The sequence below is a fragment of the Furipterus horrens genome, unplaced genomic scaffold, assembly GCF_987537825.1.
Source record: "Furipterus horrens unplaced genomic scaffold, mFurHor1.1.pri manual_scaffold_7, whole genome shotgun sequence".
Taxonomy (NCBI): domain Eukaryota; kingdom Metazoa; phylum Chordata; class Mammalia; order Chiroptera; family Furipteridae; genus Furipterus; species Furipterus horrens.
In genome coordinates, this window is record NW_028327177.1 from 21,623,908 (window position 1) to 21,638,060 (window position 14,153).

Below are 14,153 nucleotides of genomic sequence, written 5' to 3' on the forward strand. Positions count from 1 at the left end.
TTTTTCAGTTGGAAAAGTTAACATGAACAAGCCCACGTAGATATACACACAACACACACACAGGGACAGATTTTAACAATCTTGGCTGTTAAAAAACACAGGAGCACTTTAGTAGAGCCCTCACTGCTCACTCATGTGTCTTCTGCCGATTCTTGGCTGTGTTTAGTTCTTAAAAAAGCACTTATAGGTGTTGGTTTTGGACTTTCTTCTTTCTAGGGATAATTTTCAAAGCAAGCAGTGTTGGAAAGTGTTCTTAGACAAATCTGTGCTTTGCCAGTCCACTTCATCCTTGTGGGCCCTTAAAAACTTGATTATATGGGTTACCTGTCATTTTTGTTTGTTTGTTTATATGATTTTTGGGTAACAGAGAAAGGATTAAATCACCTTGGCAACATAAACTGGCTTTTAATCAGTTCTTTTTCTTCTGAGTACCACCAGTTATGCTGCTTTAGAACTGTGAATCAGTGCAGCTGGAGATCTCTTGGAAGCCTTTTGGCAAAAGTGGCTTAAAGATTTCACTACTCTGTTTGATATATTACTTGTGCCCATATGTGTCAGATGAGAAAATTGTGTTTTGGTGTGAAAAGGATTGATAAATCTCACCATATTTTATTTCTCCCAAAAACAAAAGAAAACCCACATTCTTTCTGAAATTTGTTTTGCTCTCTCCTCTAACCTGTCCCAACATGCCAATCTCTTAACTTCTACTGCCCTTCACCCACTTCCTTGTGCATCACCTTCACACCAGTCTCACCTTTCCAGGACACAAGAATAAACATCTGTGGCTTCTGTTTCCACACCATGACTGCAGTTGAGAAGCTCCATTCCCTAAAATCCCTCCCAGTTCTTGAAGAAAGCCCCTGCTCATAATTCATGTTTTCTGCACACACTTAGTAAAGGTCTCAGTGCTGTAACCTTAATTCTATAATTATCACCTGTTTTTTTTTATGGTTTCCTGGTCTCTTTGTTCAGATGTTTACACCCCATATTTGGGAAATCACTTTCTGATAATTTTTGTTTTTTACATTATAGAATTCTCCCATATGGCCCTTTCCTGGCCCATTGGCACACCTGATGCATGTTTGCGTCTCAAATAGTTTTTCCATGCAGCCACAGGAGAAGGTCTATGGAACTTCCTTACCAGTAGGAAAGATAGCCATAGTAACACCACAGAGGTCCTTGTGAAATATATTATTAGGATATACCACAGGAATTAATAATTTCAGGCTACTGTCTTAAATTGTAACCACACTGTTTTCGTAAGGATGTTGCTTAATTTATATACAGAGAACACATTGGGCTGCATTCTAATCAGGAACCAGTTCATTTAAATCCATATCTCAGAATATGCTCATATTTTTCTACTTAATATGCACATACTATATTCCTTTGAGTGATGATATTCAATGTTTTTGCTGATTTGACACTTCCTGATAAATTTCTCCAACTCCTAAAAGTCTAAGTCAATACAGTTGAAAGAATACCAATTCTAAAAAATGATTTATAATATCTTTTTCCCCAGAGTCGAGAATAATTTTTTTAAAAGTTAATAATTATACAGATTTATCATTAGAAAATAATAAAAAATAATTTCACCAGACACTATGGCAATTTTCTTCCTAGGGTTCCACAATTAAATAGAAACTTTAAAAGCATACTGCTAGTTTGCTAGATTTTAGTAGGTCAGCATGCACACTAAGAGTGTATTAAGGTGGACTGCTCTATTTATTGATTTGCCATGAGTCTGCTAAAGGCTCCAGACAATTGTCTGCGGAAGGGGCGGGAGGGCCATACATGATCGAGGTCATGCGCATCTAGCCAATTTGTAAGACGATCCTGCTGCTCCAAGTCATCAGCAATCCTTGCATAGGGGCACCCTCATGCATTCCTGTCAAGTCATCTTGTGAAAGCCTGTCTGCTTCCAGCTTGGCTTGGATGTGCAACCTTAATAAAACTCACTGAGGTCTGGGAGAAAATAGCAGATCTGCAGCAGATAGGGTAGAGGAAAGGGTCTAGAATATGTACACGCAGCTGACTCAGGCAGGCTCCACGCTGAACGGTCACACAGAGAGGAAACAATAAATCTCAGCTACTATGCAATAAATATCTCAAGTTTTAACTAAGGAAACTACCATTACAGTGAAATAAAAAATAACATTTTAGAACAAAGCTAACAAATGGCTAGTTTTCTGTGATTCTTCTGCAAAAGTTTTTCTTTGAACGGGAGCAAGTTAAAGAGACAAGCAGTTTTACCTGGAATAAAGAAGTAGTGTAAAGGTCAGAAGAAAGGAGCAGGTTTTGCGAGAGGCACGGAGAGAGAGTGCGGGCAGTACAATGACAGTTTTCCTTTCCTTAGCTTTCCTCGCTGCCGTTCTGACTCACGTAGGGTGCAGCAACCAGCGCCGAAGCCCAGAAAACGGTGGGAGAAGATATAGCCGGATTCAGTATGGGCAATGTGCCTACACGTTCATTCTTCCAGAACACGACGGGAACTGTCGTGAGAGCAGGACAGACCAGTACAACACAAACGCTCTGCAGAGAGATGCTCCACACGTGGAACCGGATTTCTCTTCCCAGAAACTTCAACATCTGGAGCATGTGCTGGAAAATTATACTCAGTGGCTGCAAAAAGTAAGTGATTGCTTTCGGTTTCTAATTGCATGGAGACTTTTCCGTTCTTGTCCTGGAGCTAACTTAGAGATCCTTAGGGGGAGCGTGTGCGTGTTTACCTTTTACTCCAGGGGGGCAGTGTTTGCAAATACAAGAGGGCTTTCTCTCTGTGACTTCATGGATGAGCCAAGATTTTTAGGTTTTTGCTATTATGTAGGTATTCTGTTTGTGAGCCTAGCAATGGCACTTTTTATTACATGTTTTTTTCTTATTTAAAATTTAGCTTGAGGCTTCTGACTGTTGAAACCCAATCTTTTAGAAATATGTACGTTTTGAGCAAGCTGGCAAAAACAAAGTAATGACAATACTAATTCAGGGTCAAATTTACACCAGGAAATTTTGTGCAGCCAGGATGGGAAATTATCACCAAATACTTATTTTTCAACCTCTACTAAAATTAACATGTAATGAGAGTAAATATAAAGTGTGATATTTTGTTGGAGAGATTGTATAGGTTTGTAAAGGAAACTACATTTTAGCAAGTAGTAGAATAGTAGAGGACTGATTTCTGCCCTATTCTGTCCTTGAGGGAAAAAAATCAGGAGGATAAATTTTAATGTCACTGCATCAGGAAGAGGTTGCTTGCCCATTTTGAAAGGAGAAATAGAGCTGATGGTGGCTGTTCCCCAAGACGTGCACCTGCAGATTTGGACTGAACACAACGTGTAGACTTGGCTATATTCCTGAGGTGCCTTTTTCCCCCTCAGGACATGATAGTTACAGACAGTGCCATGTGGGAGTGTAGGTATCCAGATGAATATTAATATTGAGTATGCATGTAATCCCAATGTATGGAAATCCAATGAAACATTTTATTCAGTATTTCCCTATAAGCTATTTAAATTTTTTTTTGTTGAAAATATGCCTCTTAAAATAGAAAACAATTTCTGCAGTTCATCCTCTCTCTGTTCTGTTTAATTGTGTAACAAGTAAACAGCAGATAACAAGTGTATTCAACTGTGTCACTATAAGGGGGGCAAATATCCCTATTTGTGAAAAACCTCCCCCTTCACCCCCTGGGGATCTTTGCAGAAAATCCACTTGGTGCATGCATGCAGATAGGGATGCAACCAGTTTACTCTTCCTCAAGTTAGTTGGTTAACAGAGCAAACCTTTTAAGAAGATAAAAGATAGGGAAAGGATAAATTCTCCTTTTTGTTCCAGTATGGTCACGCTCACCTAGATCACCGCCTGCTGAATCATGCCGAGTAACAGTTATTCTACTTTTGTCCACTAGGGACTGAACTAAGATCACTATTGTTTTATTTGACAAGTTAACTGAAACGCAGTAGTTTTAGAGTTCTCAAACCTGAAATTGTAGTTAATCTTTTCATTGTAGAGACAGGCAGAAGAATAGAAAGCAAACAGAATTTTGCTGTCTTTTGATAATTGTAACTTAAATTTTAGATACTAATTACAAAAGATGTTTATAATAGGATATCTTTTTTTTTCCTTTGGCAAAGCTTATTTGCATAGCAAACAATTGAATTTGGTTGAATCACTTAATACTATTCTCAATATACTGCCTATATAGTTTTTAATGAGAATTTAATCATTTTAAACTAGTCTGGATTATTTGAAAGGGGTAGGAAAGGAAATTTAGCTCTTAATTGTCTTGAATCAGCTATTTACCAAAAAATGTGATGTTTTGTTTTCTTAAAATATTCAATTAAAATGGTGATTTAGATATAACAATGATTATTTTTTTGTTGCCATGCAATTATTCATCAGTGACAGGGTAAATACATGATTCTACTGGGCTTAAATCATTCACATGTTTCAGTTGTTAATTTACTATGTGAAATAAATTTGATTTTTGTTTGTATTGTTCTTGGTCAATGACTATTTTATAGTTTTCAGATTATAGCCAAGCATAACTATTACAGCAAATATTCAGCTTGATCTTTGTTAGCGTGAATCAAGCTGAATATTTGCTGTAAATGTCTCTGTTGATATGAGTCAGAGCAGCTTGGCTCAACCATTGTCTATTTAAATTTGCATATCTTTTGTCATTGTTAATGCAATTGGTCTGAGGATGAAGGAAGCAAATAATTGTATTCAGCAAAGAACTTGCTAAAGGCTCTCATAAGGTTCCCTTAATTAGAGGCTTTCTTCATTTCATGTTCTAAATTTCATGTAATGTATTTATTTTGATGATTGAAATGGGAATCTTTTTACTGTAACCATTTGGTATGCATAGTACTGGAATCTGTACTATTTTGATTCCAAGTAGTTGCATTAAGATAAGAAGCACTACACTGTAGAAACTGAGACTCTCAGTGTGTAAGTGCACTTAATTCATCCATTTATTCAACACAATAATTAAAGCACGGTGATTATTATGTGGCTCATGGAATCGCTATCAGGAAAGTGTTTGATGCAGAATGTGTGTTATCAATGCTAGATGTAGCTAGATGTTGATTTATACTAATCTGCTACCTTCCTTGAGGTTTGATAGATTGCATTCTTTAAATATTCTTCACGAGACACTGATTGTCACTAAAAGTCACCTCTGATACACTCTCAAATCTCATTCCTCAAAACTTTCCTGGTCTTGCAGCTGATCAAGATAAGAAGCAAGGTATGCAAGTGGGCAAAGGATGTATTGGTCACTGTAAGTGCTGCAACTGTTAACTGTTACGGCACTGGTCTTTTGATGTAATGAATTTAATTCACGGAGATCAACTTTCCATGGGAACTTGTTCACACCAGTATCAGGTAGGTTGATAGCATTATTCTCACTTGTCAGATGGGGAAGAACAATAAATAATGTGCTCAAAAATCATAGTTTCATTGAGTGAAACACCTGGGCTAAATGTCTAGGTTTGACTTTCTTCTATCATATAGCTCTTTTCAGAACTATTAGCAAACCACTCTCAATACCTGAGAGTGACCAGCTACCAGGATAGTAACAGCAAGTAGAAACGGCTTTTGTGGCTTTGACCTTTTCTGTGTGATTCCTTTCAACCTTTCTGTGGCAGAGAAATGTCTAATATTTACTGTTTACTCCACATCTTGTACTTTTTGAATTACTATTTTATTTCTCCCACTTCCCAAAAGTTCACAAATATATGTACTTAAAATATTAAAATTTATAATATGTTTTAGAATTTGGAGGAAAGTCTTTTTTGCCTTTGCCAAAGGGCATCTTCTTTTGGTTAGGGTACAAATAAATTGAGTAAAAACATCACTTAGAGAATAGGTTCTATATACTATTAATATTTCATACTACCTAAAATGGATGAATTGAAGATGATTTGTAGAAAATGCAGTTATGAATTGCCATTTAGAATATCTTAACAAATGAAAATACTTTACTGGAATGTTTGGTTAATATTTTTCTGTTTGACATCATTTTTTTTTGCTTAACAGCATCCTATCCTTGTATATTTAGTCTTTGCTTCAGAAAATTAGGACTTAGAATGCTATTACCTAAAACATGTTATTGACAATGATGATCTTTTTAAAACCAAATAGTACATATATAAACCCATACTAGCATCCACTAGAATGTGATCTCCCTGAGGCCAGTGACCTTGTGTGTTTGTCCATTGCCATATCCCCAGTTCTAGAGCAGTATATGGTTCCTAGTAGGTAGACAACAAATATTATTAACAAATAAATACATTGTTGTGTGTTGAAGTCTATATTATTAACATTTTATTTTGGATATACACCTACCTCCCAAAATAGATTGTAAGGTGTCAATTAGGCAAAGACTACATCTTATAACTTTGTCCTAATGTTAATTAAAGCAGTAATTGAGTTTAGAGTAAATGGTTGTTAATTATTCAAACTGTATTTGTCCAGTGACCTAAGACCTCAAAAACTTTTACAGTCATTCTATTTGGTCCTCTTACTTATTCTTTTGGAATCAGCTTTGTTACCATTTTCTGCTGGGAAGCTACCCACACTCGTCCCCTCCCAGGCTGACGCCCCAGTGTTATCAAAGCACATCGTAGGCATCATTGTCAGCACTGCACTGTGTTGTGTGACTGTTGTCATTTTTAGTATTCGTTTCAAGCCCTGTTTTCTTACTTGGACAATAAGGTCGTGGATGTCTCCTTATCCATTTTTATATCTCCTATGATGTTTATTAAGTGTCTGAACAATATTTCCATTATCATCATAATCCAAAAATAAAAAAACATCAAGTGCTCAAGTGTGTGGTGCTGGGTATAAAATAAGGCAAGTTAAGGGATCTTGTAACTGCTTTCAGATGCTTAAGTTGCTTTAATCCTTGGTGCTAGTTACTTAAAGGTCAACTAGGTCTTTCTTTGCGAGGAAAACATTTTGTACTTCCAGACCAGTAGGCACCATTTACTGCATACAACAATGACGTATATTTACACATAATATCTGCACATGAGACTCTAAGTGACTCAAACTGATTGTCATCTGTGCATTGTTTTGGTGGCTGCTGACTGTGTGATGCTGAGCCACAGGGGAGGTTCTGTATTTTATTCATACATGCGGGGAAGACTTCCCGAACATGTGAAATAAGCAGACAGTTGTTAAATATATTTTTAAAAATTTATCACTGAAATTGAAGAAAATATACAATATAATTAAGCATAGAGATAGAAAAAAATGACAATTGCAAGAAAGGTTAATAGGAATAATTGTCTTTTAAATCCAGCTGTAGATATGTGCTCAGCTAGTTTTATTTAAAGAGTAACCCCTGATTTTCAAGCCAAGGAGGAGCTTTTTACTTAATACCCCTGTATTAAAATCTCAAGAAATAATTGAGTATTTTTGTTTGCTTGTGATATTAGAATCAAAAGATCCAAGAAGGCATAAAAACCTTTTTGGTCCCCAGAAGGTGGGCAGTTGGGGCGATAAAGGCCTTTTGGATTTCTCTGTAGAAAGGAGCGAGCCTTTTCCCACATGTCCCCATTGACAGATCTCCAGTTTTAGGACCATGGCAGGCAGGTCCTTTACTAGGGGTGACTGCAGCCCTTCCTTCCCCCTGACTGTGCCATTTCACATCGAGCCTTGTTTTACTAGCATTTGTATGTAATTATGGGTTCAGTGTAATTTTAAATGAATAAGAATGTGTCATTCTTTCCTTAAAACCCCCTCACAGTTTTTCATTATGTAAAAATAAAATCCAATTTTTTTTTTTACCATGAGGCCCTATATGATTTGTTCCCACACTTCTCTCCGGATTTATCATTTACCACCTTTTCCTCATTCCAGTCACTCCAGAGACAACTGCCTTCTTGTTATTTCTCCAGCAGACTAGCTCATTCCTGTCTCAGGGACTTTACATGCTGTTCACTTAACTTGGAAAATCCTTCCCCCAGATCTTGGCATAGATAGCTCTTTCTCTTCATTCCAGGTCTTTGCTCACGATATTTCTCATAAAGTCTCCTCCAAGAACCATTACCTGCCACCTTCCCCCACTCTGCTAAGTGACTCTCTATCATATTATATTATTTACCACGGTGTGACCTTTTATGTCTTCATGTTCGTCACATGATTTATTCTGTCTCTTTCTACTAAGCATGTAAATGCCACAAGAGTTTCTTGTCTATCTTGTTTCCTATAGTATACCTTACTCCTAGAAGGGACGTGACACAAAGTAGAACCTCATTAAACATTTACAGAATATATTCCCCCAGATTCTACAGTCTATGGGGTAGAGACTGTGCCTGTCTTGCTCGCCAGCTTTTATTTTGATATCAGATCTATTTTTCTAGCACAATGCCTGGAATGTAGTTGGAAAAGTTACCTTTTAAAAAAATAATAATTTATTTATTTCTGTTTGTTTGTTTATTTATTTATTTATTTTTTAGAGAGAGGGGAAAGGAGAAGGAGAGGGAGAGAAACATCACTGTGTGGTTGCCTCTCACTCACGCCCCCAACTGGGGACCTGACGTGCAACCTAGTAATGTGTCCTGACTGGGAATCGAACCAGCAACACTTGGCTCGCAGGCCGACGCTCAATCCACTGAGCCACAGCAGCCAGGGCCAAGTTACCTTTTCTAATGAATAGAGAAGTGAATGAATTCTATGGGAAAATTTGGACTAAAAAAATGCATGTCTGAAAATGAGACCCAGCTATATTTCATCTATTAGCTTGCAAACTGTCTAATAGGAAAAATTTTAATTTATCTTCTGAGTTTCCATCTCTATATAAAGGGTCAGCAAACTATGGTCCTTTGGCTAAATACTGCCAGCCACCTGTATTTTTAAATAAAGTTTTATTGGACCACAGCCACACTCATTCCTTAATATATTGTTTGTGCATTTGTAAATAAAGTTTTATTGAAACAGTAACACTCATTTGCTTATATATTATCTATGGCTGCTTTCTTCCAACAAATGCAGAATTGAAGAGTTGCAACAGAGACCAAATGGCCCACAGTCTAAAATTTAATATCTAGCCCTTTACAGAAAAGGGTTGCTCACCCTTGTTCTATATCACAAAAGGTTTGTAGTATTAATATTAGAACCATTTCAAGGTAAATTGTGAGGTTTGTTGTGTGGGAAAAAAGATTGCCCTCCAGGAGGCCAAGTAATCTTCAGGTTCATGCCAGTTGGCAGAGAGCCTGACTAAGCTATTTCTTGGCTTGATATTGAGACATGCTGTGAGGTGACATTTTAGAGTAGTATGGGCAGGGAAATTTTATGTCTTTTCTTTCCCCTGTCCATCATCATGTGAACACAGAAGTATTCTGAAAGCAGATACATGTTAAAAAGGAGAAGCACCTGAATAACAGGACAGATCAGCAGCCTCTGGATAAACAAGGATGGCTGCCAGGGTTCTCTGCTTTGTGTGCCTGTTTCATCCTGCTGGCTGTGGCATCAGCAGCAACATTGACAAAACATTGGAAGCATTCTGTTTCCATAGGAATTGGACTTTGGCTCAGCCTTTTACATTTGGTCTATTTAGAAACCCTTTCTTCCTCTGTCATTTGTTTAGATATAAACATTACAAGTATTGCCACTTGTGTGGATGAAGAGAAGATAATCAAGTGGGTTGCTCAGCTACAAAATACAGAGGTTTATCATCCTCTGCTATATAATTTGATAATTAAGGAGGTTTTGTTTTTATTCTGCCATGGCCTTTTCTCTGTGTGGAAACAGCAGTCTTTTCCTGGGCTTTGTGTTCTTCTTCTTCTTCTTTTTTTAATGCCACAAGTTATATTGTGTCTTTTGGTTAGATGCACAAGCCTAATTACATTCTGAGTCATCCTTGTCTTTTGTTCCAATACAAGATTACCGTTCGCTGTGACTTTTGGAAGCTCCAGACCCCCTTTGGTCCTGGCTCCATGGTCTGAGGGAGAAAGGGCCTCTTAGTGTTTAAATCTCTTTATAAAATATACAAAAGATGTGCCCCCTCCCTTATCAAAGAGGTTTCTAAAGAATGAAATGCTCTGTGGATTATCTTTTCTTTATATTTGGAAACTTTGTACCTAAACTATATTTTCTAATTCTTACATAAAAATATTAGCAGTGAGAGAGTTTCAGGTTTATTTGGTATTAGTTGCCTATCCAAGTGATCTGATTTCTCCCTTCAAGCAATTGAAAAGGTGATATTTAACAGAGAATGTGATGTAAATTATATAAATTTAGATACAACCCTACTGGTAGATAATAATTTCATCAATAATATATTTGTGCATATCTAGATTTTTTTTTAGGCAATAAGTATTGCAGAATATAAAGTGAAATAAATGTAATAAATGTTACTTTTTTTCTATATGCTACATGACTCTACAGGTCAATTAGTAAAGTTCTACATTGGCAGTATTTTCTAAGTTTGTGTTGAACTATCTGAAAGAGCATGAAAATTAGCACAAGCATCAAAGCTGTATCTAAAGTAAACCAGGAGCTGAAATATTAATAAAATGCAAGTGAAATGTGAGTGTCCCAAATCATTAATAATATATACCACCAAACTTACTGGTATCAAATAGGTAAACATACTATACCATACATTTCTATTGAATGGCTAATGATAACTTTGGATGATAGTTTATCTTAAAGTTTGGTGACATTTGTAGTTTAACTCATTAGGTATACTTTATAGATAGTATCTATTTTTTTTATGAAAGCTGAATGAGTTGAATTATAATACTAGATCCTAAAGATTATTGGAGGGTTTCTATTTCAAGAAAACAAATAAATATTTCAAAATTCCAAATTACATTTCACTTCTAAACCTTTAAGTATAGTTCCAAGATTTTAACACTTTTTTGTCTTCACTATTCACATACAGATGACTAAGGACCAGTGGGTATTTATTGCAACTAAAAATTTGCTGCACCCAGCAGAACTCGCATCCACTTTATCTCAATTGTACAGATATAAGAGGTGAGAAGTGTGTCCTTATTACTAATATCACCAGCCTTTTCTTTATTTTCCAGTTTTACTCAGTTGTAAATAACAAGAACAGAGCTACCATAAGCAGTAGTGATAATATTTATGCAATAAATGAATAATGCACTAAATAAATTGAATATTTAATAATATTAAAATGTTAAAACAATGAAGTTTTAATATAAAGAGTGGAGCAAAAGTAGGTTTACGTTGGTTTGTATGGAAAATAACATAATAATAAATAATAATATTACAATAAACTCTGTGTTTCTCTTCCTCACAACTGTAAAACCTACCTTTGCTCCACCCTATATTTGAAGAAATGAACTAATGAATGTAAAATATTTCTTAGCAATAGAACCTTATTTTTATGTAAATTATTAGGCAGAAGCTTAGTATGTAATATAGATACAAATGGAAGGGTTGAAGGAGAAGTGGAGTGAGGCCCTGCCAGGGCCCTCTTCCCCAGCTCCTCTTCCAGCAACCTCCTCAGGGACCCTCTATGTTCAAAGGAATACCATTTCAAAATGCCTGCAATAAAACTTCCAAATAATCAAATATTAGGTAGGTAAAGCTGCCAAAACCAATCTGGCAGGCAGAAAGAAATATAATACTTGATAGTTTGAATGTTTGCTGGAAAACTGATGTAAAAATGTCCAAGTTTGCCTAATGCAAAAGAGTTTAAAAATATTAATGTATAAATTACAGAAATACAGGTTTTTCTAGAGTCTTAAATATGATAATGTCCATGCATGTTAAATATGACCCAAACATGTTAAGAAATAGACAACTCTTAGATTATTAGTGGCAAACTCTATGCCTTATTTCCCAAAGTATCCAATTTTATGATAGTTTATATTTCTCTTTTAAATTCAAGAATATCACTTATATATATTGGTTACCTAAAATCTCAAGCTATACTATCCACATAGAACAGAATTCATTGTTAAGTTTAATGAAAAGAAATCTGAACTATAAGTAGGTATTTTAATATTTTTATAATTTTGTGTTTGAGAATTTTGTTTTTAAAATTTCATAGTTCTTGTTAGATCTACTTAACTAATCTTTGTTTTTACTAGGAGTATATGACACCAAGAATAAGAATCTCACAATTGCTATTTTCATGTTCCTATGTCCTGGTTATTTATTTTTTTAAGACACTGGTCTGGGCTGTGAAGGTTAACATAGTTAAGACTAGATAAAATCATTTTTGAACCTACTTTCCCAAACATACCTAAGCGTCGACATATCGCATCATGCTAAAAGGAACAATCATGTCGCTGCCTTCAATTCTATTAGCTCTGTGGAGCTGTTGCTCTTTCTTTAGGAGATGAATAATGCATGACCCTTTGATACACTGATGGAGTGAAGGCTCCAAAATAAGGGCTTATGTGAATTTCTTGTTGGCTTTTTTATTATTGTAGATGTGAAAATTCTAATATTTTTCCTGGCTTCCCAATGATTTGCTTTTTCCAAACACCAGTTTGTACAACCTGTACTTTGGAGACTTCAGAGACTCGATAGCTAGAGAAGAGAAGAGTGAGGCAGTCCTCAGGCTGGACAGACAAGAGGACTCAAAGAACTCTATTCCTGGGCTGGGTTCTCCTTTCCATTACTCTTCTCTCCTCTGGTTTTGTTTCCAGTAAAGTCCTGTGTGATCCTCCTTATACTGTCCATTGAGTGGAAGTGCTGGAAAGAGGATAGACAAGAGGGAAGGCAAATGAACAGGGAGACCAGTGACTCTTCCTTTATTGAAGGCTGGGGAGGAGGTCACAGTAAGGGGCCATGGGATTATGGCAGTGTCAGAAGAGATGGCAGTGAGTTCTGTCATGGGATTTTTAGGATACAGGCACAAGTCATAGAGCTAAGCACCTGCCTTTAACAAAGGACAGGCAGCTAGTTAGCCAGTTATCTAATTAAATATGCACTGCATGCAAGGTGGTCTGCTAGGGACTGGGAGGTGACAATGAATCCACTTGCAGTCTGTGTTGTTGAGATACCTAAATCCACTGAAATAGATAGACATGGGAGTAAATGCATTGTTTGTGTCCACTATTTCCTCTGTCAAGTCTACAGGCAGTAACAAACAGTGACAAAGTATGTTGTACCTAGAGCCAGGCTGCCCGGATTTTCATCTTGACAGCACCATTTCCTTGCTGTGTGACCTTGGGCAAATTCCTTAACTTCTCAGTGCTTTACTTTCATGACTGGTATAATTGAGGTAGTAGTTACATCATAGAGTGATTGTTAAGAATAAGCATGGTTCATGTAAATTACTTTGTATAAGTTCCTTCATATTGAAAAATGCTAAGTAAATATTAGTTATTCCTTGGGGCAGTTCTGGGTTACAGTAATAGTTTAATGTTGAGCACTTTCACCAACTCTCAGACTCTTTGGAAGACTTCACATATATTAATTTATTAGATATTTTCAAAATCCAATATGAAGTAGAGAGTAGTATAATTTTTCCACATGGCAAATGAGAAAACTAAGGCAGAGAAGGGGAAGTAACTTATCCAGTATTACCCAGTAGCCAGCATTTAATTCCCATCAGTCTGGCTCCATGATCTATGCTCTTAACCAAACATGGGATTAGCTACAGCAATTTTTATATGTCCCCACTTGTCAATCTTCAAACTTTAATTCTTTCATTCTAAATGAGATCCTCTTTCTCAAGGTCTGTTTCAGGCAGCCATTTGTCCCCATCCCAACTCTAAAGCTCCACGGTTAAATTGACTGTGACATGTAGGTTATGCTGCTGATTGAAGCACAATAGCCCAATTTTCCCTGCCCTCCCACAGGTCTGTTAACAAATAGAGGAATCCCAAGTCTGCAGTCCCTCCTCTGTAGTCCCTCCCGCCTATCTTCCTAGAAGCACCATCTCTTGAAGTTACAGAGCTTAATCGAATCTGACTATTTATCTAAAAACGTCTAAAAACACAAAGAAAAGCTTACAATTGCTTTACATGGGGTGAAGCAGCCTATTCTAAATATCTTCCGTTCAATCGAATGACCTCCCTCTTGGATTTATCTGTGGGCAATCCTTCTTGGAAAAGCAAAAGGACATCCTGAAACTTAAAATATTATTTGCATGCACTTTCTTTTGTGGGTCATTCAGAGAGTTGTAAAAATGAGAAGAAAAGCCTTGTTTTCTT

General features: G+C 36.4%; 1 protein-coding gene across 3 annotated transcripts in view; it reads left to right on the forward strand.

Moving 5' to 3' along the window:
• The first annotated feature begins 1,936 nt into the window (after nt 1-1,936).
• The window catches only part of ANGPT1 (angiopoietin 1), a 267,144-nt gene continuing 254,927 nt past the window's right edge, over nt 1,937-14,153 (forward strand). For all 3 annotated transcript variants that reach the window (XM_090282765.1, XM_090282763.1, XM_090282764.1), the window contains exon 1: nt 1,937-2,631. In XM_090282765.1, the coding sequence (XP_090138891.1) occupies nt 2,335-2,631 (297 nt within the window). In that variant the 5' untranslated portion in view covers nt 1,937-2,334. The remainder of the gene's footprint in view (nt 2,632-14,153) is intronic.